Source organism: Triturus cristatus, chromosome 8 (genome assembly GCF_964204655.1).
Source record: "Triturus cristatus chromosome 8, aTriCri1.1, whole genome shotgun sequence".
NCBI lineage: Eukaryota > Metazoa > Chordata > Amphibia > Caudata > Salamandridae > Triturus > Triturus cristatus.
This window is the reverse complement of record NC_140591.1, coordinates 1,457,467,972-1,457,481,645: the sequence shown is the minus strand read 5'-3', so window position 1 is coordinate 1,457,481,645 and position 13,674 is coordinate 1,457,467,972. Positions and strand designations below refer to the sequence as shown.

The window sequence follows — 13,674 nt, the reverse complement described above, 5'->3', positions numbered from 1 at the left end:
TGAAAAGGTGACCACTTTGTGCTTGTGAAGAACGTTTTTAAACTTCGCAAGTAAAAAAAATATAAAGAATGCTACAGCATATTGGTTAAGAATTCAGAAAAAAGTTATTCATGAGTCAATGTATTATGAAGGAATTTGTAGAATCCTGTCTTAATTCAAAAGTCCAAATTTAGCTTGTGCAAGTCGACGGCGTTTCTACCTTCATGACTGGAGGTCATCATCAGGACATAGATAAGATCACTTAGCGTGATGGCTGCCTGAAGGGTTTCGTGGGTACGTGGCGGGATTCTGCCAGAGATTGAGAATTCACACGGTGTTGCCACAATTACCGGCGTGTCCCACACCTGATTCAGTCTGGACACACCGCCCAATACAATGCTACAGTTGTGCTTTGAGGTAGTTTGCTTTCACCCTGATCTTAGTACCTTGCCTGAATTTGTACATGCTGTCCCGTCCGTAGCCTACATGTTGATGAGCTTTGTGGACGATAGACCTGTTGCCTTCACCCGCATTATTTGCCTGTACTTTGGGGACCTGACGTAGGACCTCTGAGCCTAGCTGTAGTTCCTGGATACTTCCATCTTCCCGGGGAATTCACTTTCTAGCCCACCTCGTGACTTGTAACCTTTTGGAATTGTCCTGTCGCAGATGACTGTGCCCTTGTGGACGATAACTGGCGATTGGAGTCCCGGCATATGGATTCTCAATCTTTTGCAGAATCCCCCCACATACCCATAAAAACCATAAAAAACCATTACCTTATGTTCTGATGATGATTTGTATTTTTTTCACTTGCTACACTTGTCCCGTTTTACATTATTTTTCACAAGCGGAAAGTGTTCACTTTTCATTTAGTATATAACTTTAAAAGCATGGTTGATGCTGCATTCTGATTTTGTGAAGTTCAATTTGTATGTCTTTTCTGACAATATAATTGCTTTCAATCTTGTTCCTGGGACTGTTTGCCATTATTTAATGTTTGCATTGTAATTTATTTACGCCTTGAATCTCATCCCCTCATTGATTCTGATCCAGCGCAAGACTGGGAAAATGGTGAACAACATATACCGATATCCTCCCTGTGTCGCAGACCCGTCGTCACGCACACTCCTTCATACACGCATTCATTGGTGGGGCCCATAACACCAACTCACACACATCACCATTCACAAGTCTACACACACAGGAGGGATGAGTAATTCAAGTGCTGGACATGTGGGGGGGACACCTTATAACCTATAGGGAGAGAAAAAGTTATTTTACAAAATATACATTAACATCCGTTGCCTATAGATCCCTAATCCTAAACCTCAAGGCACTCCTCTCACTTGGTCGACGGACCAATTAGTTGGATTGGTTGATGGTGATTTAGAACCTGCTACAACACATTTTAAGACTCAGAATCCTTATTTCCCTTAATGAAAATCACAAACTCCTATTTCTTGTTAATCAATATTCGTTTATCTAAAATTTCATAATGATTTATATTTGCATTTATCTCGTCAAAGTTTACAGTTTCTAGATCAATTCAAGTAAATCGCAGAACATCATATTTACCTAATCTGGCTATTTGGGATCCTCTAATTCATTGGCTCTGCATAACTGAGTCTGTCGCAAATTGTCCGAATAAAGCAGGCCAAAGCACAAAGTCCTCTGCTCAGTCCCCAATTTTATCAAAGGACCAGAAATCGTGCAAGCATCTATCATGCCCCGTGGATTTGGAAAAAGTTTGCAGTCATCAAACGGTCGGGCAGCATCTGGACCATCAGGAAAGGCATCACGAACATAGCTCACCTCCCTATTCTACCACCCTTTTTTATAATGATTTCATGTTAAAGAAGATACATTTTTAGGCTTAGGACAGTCGTGATTGGCTGGTTGGGATCGTCCGATTCTTATTCCCAGATTCTCAGTACAGTTCGAGGGGTGAAGTCACTTGTTGGACAAAGTGTCGGCTTGTTCCGGTTTACTGTAAGGTTGATTGCGCCCCTATGTTGGCGAACCACCAAATTCATATCCTTGACCGGGAACATGATGAGCAAAGGTCGCTAAGAGGTTCAGGATACTGTTAGCACTTGCGCAGTTCACTTTGCGCCTCACGAGACAGTGGCCAATTCTGCATGCGATGTCAGCTGCCATATTGTAATTGGGCCCAGATGTCAACTTAAGCGAAACAAACACAAAAGAATAATTGATACATAAAAATGGTGACTCTAATGTTAACCCCTTACTAATCCCTCTATGTGCTTGTATTTATCTAGCATATAGCGACATTCAAAGCCATTATATTCACCTTTTTCGGTCCTCCTCGATGATGCAACATCACAAAGCAACATATATCATGCAATATTCTATTACCACATATACTACTCATTAATATGCATACAGATTTTAGTTATAAAAGTTATTTAGCCATGCAAATAGCAAATCCCATGTGTAGTTTTAAGTTTTAATAATGTTGATTAGTATACATGCAATACTGGTTTAATAATATTATAGTTAATAGATTATATAATTAGTATTTTCATGCAAAAATAGAGGAGGTATACAAAATTTTGCACTACCTGCTCCATCAATTCCTTTGAAACTTTGTGGCAAAGTCTACACAGGATATCTGTAACTTCATCATTTGGAAGTGTTTGTTTTGGCTCCTGCCGTGAGAACTTTCAGCTGTGTTTCACTGCCAGAACAGGAACCTCCAGCACGCTGCTGAATAATGGGGTATCTAGCATCTCGCAATATAAAAGTGACAAAGCTGTTCCTAAAGGGGATGGGAAGAGGACGTACCATGTAAGGAGGTATCTGTTATGGATATTGGAGCCCTCACACAGCCATCGGGATATTGTGAATCACATACCCTTCAGGATGTAATGTAACATCATCGGGCTGCTCCTACGTCGAGTCGGCTGGTGCAATACCCGACGGGCTCTTGTTTGGAGAGCACTCTTTTGGAGATCTTTTATATCCAAGATAGCCGGTAGTTCTAATGGAAATTTGGGGCTCGATGATAATGTAGATGAATATTAAAAATATATAGGGGAGGGAGTACTATCGCAACAATTTTATTATGATGTCTCCTCACCTAATTAAAAACATGAGGTAAAGTGATAGTAACTCAGGTCTATGTTCTGTGTTATCTACACTGCCTCGTCATGGTCAACATGTTTCTCACTATAACTGAGATATGCTCAAGTGATTCATCAGGACCTAAAAATTCTATCTACAAGTCTATCCCAAGAGGATTATATGATAGACAGTAAGCATTCATATATCAAACTGGTATTTTTACCTGCGGCTCGGTCTACCCTATATACTCCATAGGATAACCACTGCAGTCCCTGGTAGGCTGCGCAAGGAGTTCCTTGCGTTTGACACGCCGAGTCCGTGTCGCTCGTCGACCTACCCCGCACTACCAGTCCTGGTAGTGCGGGTAGTAAAAATACCAGTTGTATATATGAATGCTTACTGTCTATCATATAATCCTCTTGGGATAGACTTGTAGATAGAATTTTTAGGTCCTGATGAATCACTTGAGCATATCTCAGGATTTTTGGCTACAGTAACAACATTAATCCCCTTGCTTAAAATCGTTCGCTGTCTCTTGGCTCTTTTTGTGACTTAGGGGCTGATTACTATGTCGTCCGGAAACTATTCTGACCAAATCGGTTTCGGAATCGTTTCCGACGGTATCGGGTTCTGCGAGTCCGACCGAACGATTACAATGCTTCCAGACATCATTCGGTTGGACTCGCATTGACTTCAATGTGAGCTTGTCTTCCGAACGAGAACACAGGCTATTATTGACAAAAGGTGTGTTTGGGGAAAACCTTGCACCCTGTGGCGGGCAGCCCATGGCGTGCCACACTGTGCATGGCCCCCAAAGTCCGATTCCGACAGCCGATCCGTGTCGAGACAGCCGAATCGGAAAGGCTGTCCGAATCTGACATCCTAATTGCTCGGCTGGAAATAAGGACCGTAGACCGCTACTGTTCGGCTTCGACCAACTCGGTTATTCCGAATGCCTTTGGAAACTGAGTCGGACAGTCCGAAGGCTTTCCAGCCATCCTAATCGGTCATTCGGAAAAGTGTCCAAGTCGGTCGGAAAGGCGGGTTCCGATTCGGACTAATCTAATGCCGTTCGGAGCCTTTACGAACAACATTGTATTTGACCCCTTAGTCTGGAGAGAGCTGTAAACTCTTTTGTAAGGGTACTGGTGTTGAAGTCCAAGAGGTCCACCTGGAACATTTATACGGTCCATCTGGTCAACCATGAACAATCCTTCCACTGCCGAGATTGAAACCAGTAGTACAGGACGGGGAGTTTAGCAACTGAGAGGATTCAGTGAAGTATTTGATTATGTCCCGAATATTTCATAGTCCATTATCTGAAACTCGGAGCATCGGACCCTCTTTCATTCACAGGGCTTTGTGGTTGCCTTAGCTGTCAAAGCTACACATATAACAAATGTTTCCTGCCTTTACAACTGTTTACAAAAACCAGATGCATTGCTTCTGGTAAACTGAAGACCTATGTTATATAGCTCCCTGGAAACACTACAAAATATACAATTATAGATAGGTAGCAATGAATTATGGGGATGTTTTTCACAGAGGGGTTCTGCGTGACATCAGACAACTCGAGCTTCACTCTTGTTGTCTATGTATGATGTCATTCAGAGTCCAGAGGTTAAAAACATTCCCATAATTCCACTTTTACCCATTATATCTCCCCCTGCTTTCAACTGCTATGCATGGTAAGAGTAGTAATGGAGGAGCCATACTTAGCACAGCCTAAACAGCCTTAACACAAAATAAACCTTACCTGCTATCCCTAATTAACAAGACCACATTCCCGGCCTTCCTTCCCCTGCAGCTGTGCTTTCTGCTTTTATTCAAAGCAGAACTGCGCTGACAGACTCTCAGAGGGCCCTGTCACCTGGCCTGGAAGGACTTTATGACATCACAACAGTGTGTTAACAGTTTTGAAATCAACTTTTTCTATGTCATAGCAGTGGGGTATGACATTTAGAAACAGAAATAAATAATGGAGGCTCTATGAGAGCCGCACATAACTGTAAATGTTAGAGGCATTCTGTCACAACCACAAAGTGGATGTGCTTGTGCTTGTTATCTTCAATGTCACCTCAAAGGAATTTTCCACTGCTTAGTTCCTCAAACGGTATGAAGATGGAGTGGGCAGTGAAACCGTACACGAACATTCAGCGGTAAGTAGCCTCTGAATTTAGATCTCACCCATAAAGCTTTAGGAATCCCAGGAAAGGGTTGCTGCTTCCCCTAGGAAAAAGCCACCAATTCTAACTGAATATTACAAAAATTATACATTTCTTCACACACATACAGATCTGGCAATGTCTAGCCTGCCATTGACACACAGCTCCAACAAAAATAATAACATAGTCTCAGGACTTGATTCACAAAGGACCTCTACACTCTTGATGAGGCCCCACAGTCGTGGGAGAGTCTCTGCACTCGTGGCCGAATCGCCGCAATGAGAATTCTCATTACAGAGATTCCACTACAAATGCGGAGACTCCCCCGCAGCTATGGCCTCCGCTATGAGTGGGAAACCCTTTGTGAATCATACCTTCAGTGTGTACTTTTGAGTTTTCCAGTTCCATTTATTTGCTAAGTCTATCTCAAGCCATTTTCAAGTCCTGAATATAGTGTGTGTTTACAGATATTTAAACGTTATTTACTTTTTGGTGTTGCTCTCTCCTTTCCAGGTTATGTACGGGCTGCTGGTTTCTTGCTTAGTACTACGATCTGTTTACATTGTTACGTGGTGAGTAGGAATCTAGATTTATTATGGTATGGGATTGAATTATTTGTTGAAATTAATTGTTATTGTTTATACTTCTAAATGCAACCTTTGCAAATAAAAAGACTTTATTGTACATAATGGAATGCAAGGATTCTATCATTAGCATCTTACCTAACAATCTTTATTTGTATCCACAGGGTGTACCCATGGCTTAGGGGTCTCGCATATACATCATTAGGATTATTTTTATTAGGGTTTATACTTTGGAACATAGACAACATTTTCTGTGAGACATGGAGGTGAGTTTTACGATAACTTTTTATACCATTTCTTCTGTTTGTCAGAATATGCTTTTGTTTTTCATCGCTTCTTATTTGATAGATGCTAACATGCATTGAATTGATTTGTTTCTGGAAAATATCTGTAGCTGTACAAAATGGATTGAGAATGTCTTTCTCAATAATGAAAAGCTATTTATTCTCATTATGCACTAGACAATAGACATGTCTGTGCTGATACTAAAGTATCTCTAAAATCGTTTGTGGTTGCTTTTCCAAGTACCATCTCTCTTGAGGGAGATTGGATCCTATGATATAAAGATTTCAAAATTGTTATCATGATCTTGGTCAAATATTAGGGTAGTTCCCGTCATGTTGGAAGTCATAGTTTTTTCTTTGAGTTCCAAGAAGTCCTTCTTGCTGAGCATCCTTTGCAGGAGCTTGTGGGCCACAAATGCGCTTAAGATCCCACAAAGATGGCTCCCCGGTCTGGCATGGATTTGCAGACTGCCCATTCCTATCCTAAAGATTAGTACCATGAGAATGTAATCAATGAACAGTGGTGAACTAAAGAATTGCAGCCTCAGTTTTAAAAAGTGGAATACAAGTGCATAAGTATTGAGACATTGAATGTTAATTTACATATCAAGTGGTATTTATAAAGCATGAAGCTAGGTATGAAGCAGTGGTGTGCCATGTATAGTAAAGCGGGATAAGTTTTGTTCTAGGGCATAGAGCTAGGGAATGATTTAGTATTGTAGTTTGTCAGAAGGGGTGGTAGGAGGTATAGATATTTGTTCTTGAGACAGGAGGGTGTGTGATGATCTTATCAATATGGAGTTCATTATAGTGCCTCTCTGAACTACTTGGGTGGTATAACAGGTCTGGTATACTGTGGGATTTGAGTCCAGATCCTAGATGTGTATATTGAGAATGCTTGCCCAATGAGTTTTTCTTTCATTTGTTTTGAAATTTTAAGTCTGGGCATATTGTCACTGCTTGTGTTGTGCTGGACTCCTAGGTGGTAGTTTTTCTGTAGTGTAGACTGGTGCACAGTTTGTTTGTACCCTGTAGGTTATGCATCAGGTCTGGAGGATAATGTAGTCCTAGTGAGGCATCCAGTGCATGTCCCTCTGTGTCGAAGGGATGTAATCTAATTTCTAGAGTCATTTTAAGTCTGTTAGCTGCTGAATGGAACACATTTGGTGGGGATCAATATGGAGTATGGGATGCTGGCAATTTCGATGTTGCCACCATCCCACTAGAAGAGGACTGGACCTTGAAGCATGGTTACAGAGTCAGATTCCTGGAGGAAAGGGTTTATGCTTTATATTTGGGTTGTGTGCTTTGTAGTAGAGATCACAGTAGTAGAGCTCACCGTCAACAGTGATTCCAAATGTCTTTGTTTTGCATCAGGGTGGTAACTCTGCATATTTACTGTTGTTTTTGATAAACAATTGATGTTGGTCAGGTTTAGTTTGAAGTGTGCATTTATCACCCAGGCTTAGATATTGTTCAAGCACTCCTTAAGTCGGTGGATGTCTTTGATTGTGGTATTTTTCAGATGAAACAATGTAACATTTGCAGATTGGCCCATTTTGATTTAATTGTTCAGCGTGCTTTGGCTATATATTCCATGCAAGTTCATAGGATGTTAATCTGGGATTGATGGTTGGCATTGTTGAAGGTTGCCGAATGGTCGTTCAAGAGTAGGATGTAAGGGTAGCACTTGTTGTTGGGTAAGTCTGTACCCTTGGGGCTGCAGCAACAAATGATGGACGGAATGTTGAATAAATCAAACATTCACCACCAGTCAAAAGATCTGGGTTAAACCCATCGTTCTTTTGCTCACCACACCACCCCAGTTTGGACCCATCCATATGCAAATCAGTCTTCAACCTGCTCTTCATGGGAACAGTCCAGCCCGAACTTCCAAGCTGGATCCTCCCTGGACCGGAAACAAGTATCCTGGGACCGGTTTCGGGGTTTCACCCCTCATCTGCCAGGCTAGCTTGAATCCAGTGGCACAGCGAGCAAGGGACCCACACCTGGGCATACCCATACCACTTTGGGTGAAAAGTGTTGCGGCAACAAATGATGGACAGAATGTTGAATAAATCAAACATTCACCCCCCCCCCCAGTCGAGATTTGGGTTAAATCCATCGGTCTTTTGCTCACTACGCCCCCCAAGTTTGGGCCCCGCCATATGCGAATCAGTCTTGACCCTGCTCCTCATGGGAACAGTTCAGCCAGAGCTACCAAGCCGGATCCTCCCTTAACCGAAAACAAGCATCCTGGGACCAGTTTTGGTGTTTCACCCCTCATCAACCCTTGGGGCTGCAATGGTATAAAGCTGTATGGTGTTATCTTTGTAAGAGATGATTATTGTTGACTTGGTCCCACAGTTGAATGAAAACCCCTTTCTTGATTGATAGTTTACAAAATAATCAAGGACAATGTCTCCCTTTTCAGAAATGCTGTACATTTTTTTTCACATTGATATACCATGTCGTAAGAAATCGGTAATTATAGGGATGGTGGATACGTTTTTAAAGTAGGATTACTTCGGTAGTGGATGGTATAATTTCATCCTCGTATCTTGTAGGATATATAGAACTAAGGATATCTATGCAGTCTATGATTTGGAGTACTTTGAAGTTGTTCCACGTAGGAATATAAAAGGCCTAAAACAAGTCAGTTAAAAGGACTAAAAGGTATGAAGAAAAAAGTCACAAAATGAAGACAGTCTGGTATAGGGACCAAAAATAGAAATGGAAAAATAGTATTAACTCAAAGGAAAGCACTAGAAAAAGTGTTGACTTTGTCCTTTGGAAAATCCAAAAATGTGAAAAAATGAGTGTCTCCCCCCTGTCATCGGAGTCACGAGAAACTTGGCGCCCTCTGCGATTAACCTGTGAGTCCATGTTTGAATACATGGTGGAGATTAGTCCCCTAAAAATGTTTTCCTTCTATCTCAATAACTTTTCTTGGGAAAGTATCTTTAGTAAAAGCAAAACTGAACGCTGTGCCTAGCAGATCCTCCATAAGGTTGGATTTAATGACCTGCTGGTCCCTTCCATGTCCAATTGCTAGATTTAAGATGGTAGGAACTGAGGTGGCACGCAAGAAATCACAGAAGCTTAAAACAATGAACGATATAACAATAATGGTTGAAATTCTCAAGGTCATTAGTACTTGCTGTATTTCACTACTTATTTAAAGGTGGAGAATCAAAGTCTCTACTATACACTGTAACATAAACATTTAGTAAAATCTTTGGAATTCTGGACTGTTTTAAGCCGATATTGGCCTTTGAAGCAAAAAGAAAATTATCTAACACCTCAATGCAATGGGGCCTCTAAAGCTCTGGATCTAACTCTTTGACCTAATGTAAGGTGTTCACTACTTAAAAAATGTAATCGTCTTCCCACAGAGCAAATGTTGAAGCTTCAATGCATATAGTGAACTAACTCCAGCTGGAATCCCCCTGCAAACTGTTCACTCATTACACCCTGTACCATAAAGGAAGTACTCCACTGAGCACACAATCTCAATGTTGATTAGGATACAATCTTTCCATCTTAAAAAGAAATCAGGCTATCTATCTAGGATTTTTATTGAAAAGTTGCTTTGAGGTGGTGAACAGACCTTGATCAATACCATGTCGACAACGGAGTTTGTTCCAAGCCTGATGAAGCTGACCGCGTACTTCTGAGTACAGAGCCTCGTGCCCAATATGGTCTGGACAGAAAATATACAAGGAATTTCAGTCTCATTAAAGGAGTTTGACAAGGCTGTACTTTAGCTTCCCTTGTTTTTAATATTGTCATTATGGGTCTTGATGCTGCCTCCTAGGTAATATAGTGTGATGTTTCAAAATTGGGAATGGACAAAGTGCCAGTTTGCCAGTACTGTTTTATGTGCTTGCACAGAAACCTGCCTCGAGTTTCTTCTGCCAGGGTTCAAAAGGTTCTGCACTAGATCTAAACGCCTTAAGGTGAAAAAGTCTAAGAGACGAGCTGTGGCCTCAGCAAAAAAACTGAAAGATTTTTCATAAAGGAATTGCTTTGGCTCAAGTGTTGGAGTTTGCCCCACTTGCCAGATATTAATTGAGTAATCAAACAGTTGGGAAGCGCCCCAGAAATATTCAGAGTTCAGAAGCAGCCAGCTTGGAGTTTTTCAACTTCAAGTATGGAGGCTTTGCCTATACAGCTGCTTTGACTGTTTATAATGCTCGGTGTCTTGGTGGCTCACTTTATGGGGCGCAACCTTGGGGACAGACAATGTGATGGGAATTGTTTATTTGCTGCTGAAAACAATTTTTTAAATCGCGATCATGAATTTGCCACGTTACATCGCATGCCATTACAATAGTAAATTATACTATTCCAAAATCCAGCGCCCCCTACAGCAAGTCATTGTTACGACTTGCGTTGTAATGGCATGCAATGTAACGTGGCATATGCATGAAGAATGGGACATTCGAGCATTTATCACCATCTCAACTTAGACGCCTAATTATGTGGACTATCCTGATGGGTCAACTTTCAGCATCTACTTTCTACATAGGGTTGTTGTTGGAAAACGAAGCAGCATCTGTGAGGCCTCACAAATAACATGACTACATTTGTCCTTCACTGGGAACCAAACAACCGATTGTAGCGCCTGACTCTCAGAGGGTAGCGTTGCAGAGCAGTCTGAGGCTTAATCAAGGGAGGTGGTGTGGGCTAGTAATCGCCATTTGCAGGTGCGCAGAAATAACACTCAATAATTGATTGTCCAGTCTGTACTTTGCTTTATAAAAGTAAGAGTACATTTATTAAACACACACACTACTCAATACTATGCACCAATTTACAAATATACATAAGCTGTTGGAATTACTTTGTGACATTGCATAACATCTCCACCCCTCCCGCAGGAGGGGTGGGGTCTAGTACCGCCACTCCCATGTATGCACATCAACTTGCCCCCAATGCAGTTAGTTGAACATCCCAGTGGCGACCCACCCCATTACCTCAACAAGCATTAAAAAGGGGTAAACCAGCCTTGGGACACATGACCTTGACTGAGCATCTCCTACTTGAGGGCTAGCAGTCTGGGGTCTTCACCTAAGTGCAGCAGCAAGAATCCATGTTTACGCATACCTTAGAATGACAGTACTCGATCACCTTAGTTGATCATTTGAATGCATTGCAATCACAGCCCCTAAAGGCTTCACATATGAAATCACAGGATTACGTATATACAGCCAGACACCCTAGCAGGACTGTCTGGCAACATAACCCCACTTGGCTTATGACATCACCTTACACCAGCACATCACCTTAAACAAATGAATTTCAGTCCCTCTGAAACAAATAACCATTTAGTAAATGCATTTCAGTGCAGTTACACCACTTCACCTCCAGGGGATGCCCTTCTCCAGACATCCCCAACTCAGCTCTTCACTCCATGATGCACTTCGTAGTACACCCTCAGCTGTAGAACATACGTCCCAGCCCAGAAGGTGATAAATGCTGGCTGAGCCCTTGAGGGGTTATTCTTTCAGATGCCCCATGAAACTTATGGGGGGACTGTTCTCCTTTAGGCTGGGGGAGGCTGCGGTGCTCCTGCAGCCCCCAGGCACTTTCTTTCACACATGAGGGTGACCTCCTCCTCTGGGGGCCACCAGGCGCCAAAAACGATGTTCTCCCCATGCCTTGCAAGGCATTATGGGGCGCTTCCAGCTCCTTTCTATGCATAAAAGATGAGCGGCTCTCCCGCTGTGCCGGGGAGAGCCGCGCTAGTGGTGCCGGCGGCTTTGCCGCATCTTCCTCCCTCGGTGGGGGGCCCGGTCCCACCTGGGCCCTTCGCGCCTCCTCTCTTCGTGTTCGGGGTCCTGGTCCCACCCGGGATCCCCGCATGCCTCTGAGATGGGGGGCAGCCTGGTGAGCCCACCCCCGGCTGCCCCCGCCGGCTCCCCGCGGCAGCACCCTCACGTGCTGCCGTGGTAGCCGGCACGACTCTTCTCGTCTGCCCGCTCCAGCGGGCAGACACGCCGCATCCTCCATGGAGCGGTTCTTTGGGGGGAGTGCAACGGCACTTCCCCCACCTTCTCCACCCTCTGGGCCGGGGATGGGGTCCCGGGCCCCCGAACATCTTCAGGGGGGGCGCAACGGCACTCCCCCTCACTCAGCATTGGTGGGGGCCAGGGTGGGCTCCTGGCCCCCTGCCAAGGGCCACCTTCCCGGGGAGCGCGACGGCGCTCCCCCCTCACTCAGCATCGGCGGGGGCCAGGGTGGGCTTCTGGCGTCCCGCGGGGAACCTTCACGGGGTGCGAGACGGCGCACCCTGACTTTCCTTCCTTGTGGGGCAGCCCCCGGGACCTGACCCACCCCGGGGGCAGTTTCCAGACCGGCGGCAGAGCCCCACGTGCTTCGTCGTCGGTCGCATAAAATGTCAAAGTTTGTGTACCTTCTGGGGGGCATATCTCAGCCCCCAGGGGTCCGATCGCCTCCATTTTCGCGTCCTCTTGCTCCTGGTGGCGCCCCCCAGCCACTGAGAGCACTCTCCTTCGCCCTCCGGGTCTCCAAGAGGGTGCCTTCTGCAGGGAACGGTCTTCACTGGCTTCCTGCACCAGCCTTTCGCCTGGCTCTCCTTCGGGGCCTCACTTCTCCCTGCGCAGAGGCCACTGCTCCTGCGCACCGGTCCTGGACTCTTCTTCTGGTGCTGTTTGGGTCCTGGGGGCAGTCAGGGGGTCTCTCCTTCCAACTGCCCATTGCGCCAGGCTCCAGCACCTTCAGCCTCCGCCGATCACACCCCAGAGAGAGCTTCTCTTCCTGTGCAAGCACTTTTTAAAAGTTGAGTAGGGGGCTGGCAGGAAGTCCCTGTTGGTCCTATCAAACAGCGACACATCACTTTCCTGCCCCTGCTCCCTCCTTCTTGTCCAGCCTCTGGGTTTGTTCAAAATGGCGTCGTCCAGTGTCTCTGGCCACATGGCCTCTGAAACCCAACTCCTTCCACGCTGCCTTCCCTCCTTGGTGCAGCCTGGTGCCTGGCACCCAGTGACAGCTGCTAATTGATGAGCCTATAGCCCCTCCCATCTTCTCTTCGTGAAGAGGAGGCCCTAGCTTGTGGAAGAAAGATTATCAATCCCTCCAGCCGAGGTCAGCCCTCAGCCTGGGTCTGGTCATGGCTGGCTCAGAGAAATATGACAGTTCTGGATGACCCAAAAGCAGTACAAATATGACTTTGGACTCTGCAGAATACTTCTTTTCACATTTGCTACATTGGACTTAAGTGCGTGTCTGGAATCTGTAGGCCTAATTGAAGTTAATCTAGCCCCTGGCTCCACATTCCCATAGGAGAATAAGGAAGTGAAAACACAGTAAAACACACTGACTTTCCCTGGCATGTCTCTTCCATCCTGAGTTCACTGTGGGTGAGTCCCAACTTATGAGGCTCCCCCACAGTAAAAGCTCAACAATAAGGTGCTCAAAAGCGAAAAATCCGGGCGGCCCATAGTGTCAGAACCACCTTCTAACAGTTGTGCATCACATCCTTGGTTCAAACATAATTTGTTGGGGCTGTACCTTAGATCTTCCTTGTATCTGGTTCTTCTCTGGCACATT

At 44.5% G+C, this 13,674-nt stretch overlaps 1 protein-coding gene across 2 annotated transcripts in view; it reads left to right on the top strand.

The window, feature by feature from the left end:
- The window catches only part of ACER3 (alkaline ceramidase 3), a 252,810-nt gene that overhangs the window by 223,290 nt on the left and 15,846 nt on the right, over positions 1-13,674 (top strand). For both annotated transcript variants that reach the window (XM_085623262.1, XM_085623263.1), the window contains exons 7-8: positions 5,745-5,803; positions 5,980-6,081. In XM_085623262.1, coding sequence (XP_085479388.1) covers positions 5,745-5,803; positions 5,980-6,081 — 161 coding nt within the window. The remainder of the gene's footprint in view (positions 1-5,744; positions 5,804-5,979; positions 6,082-13,674) is intronic.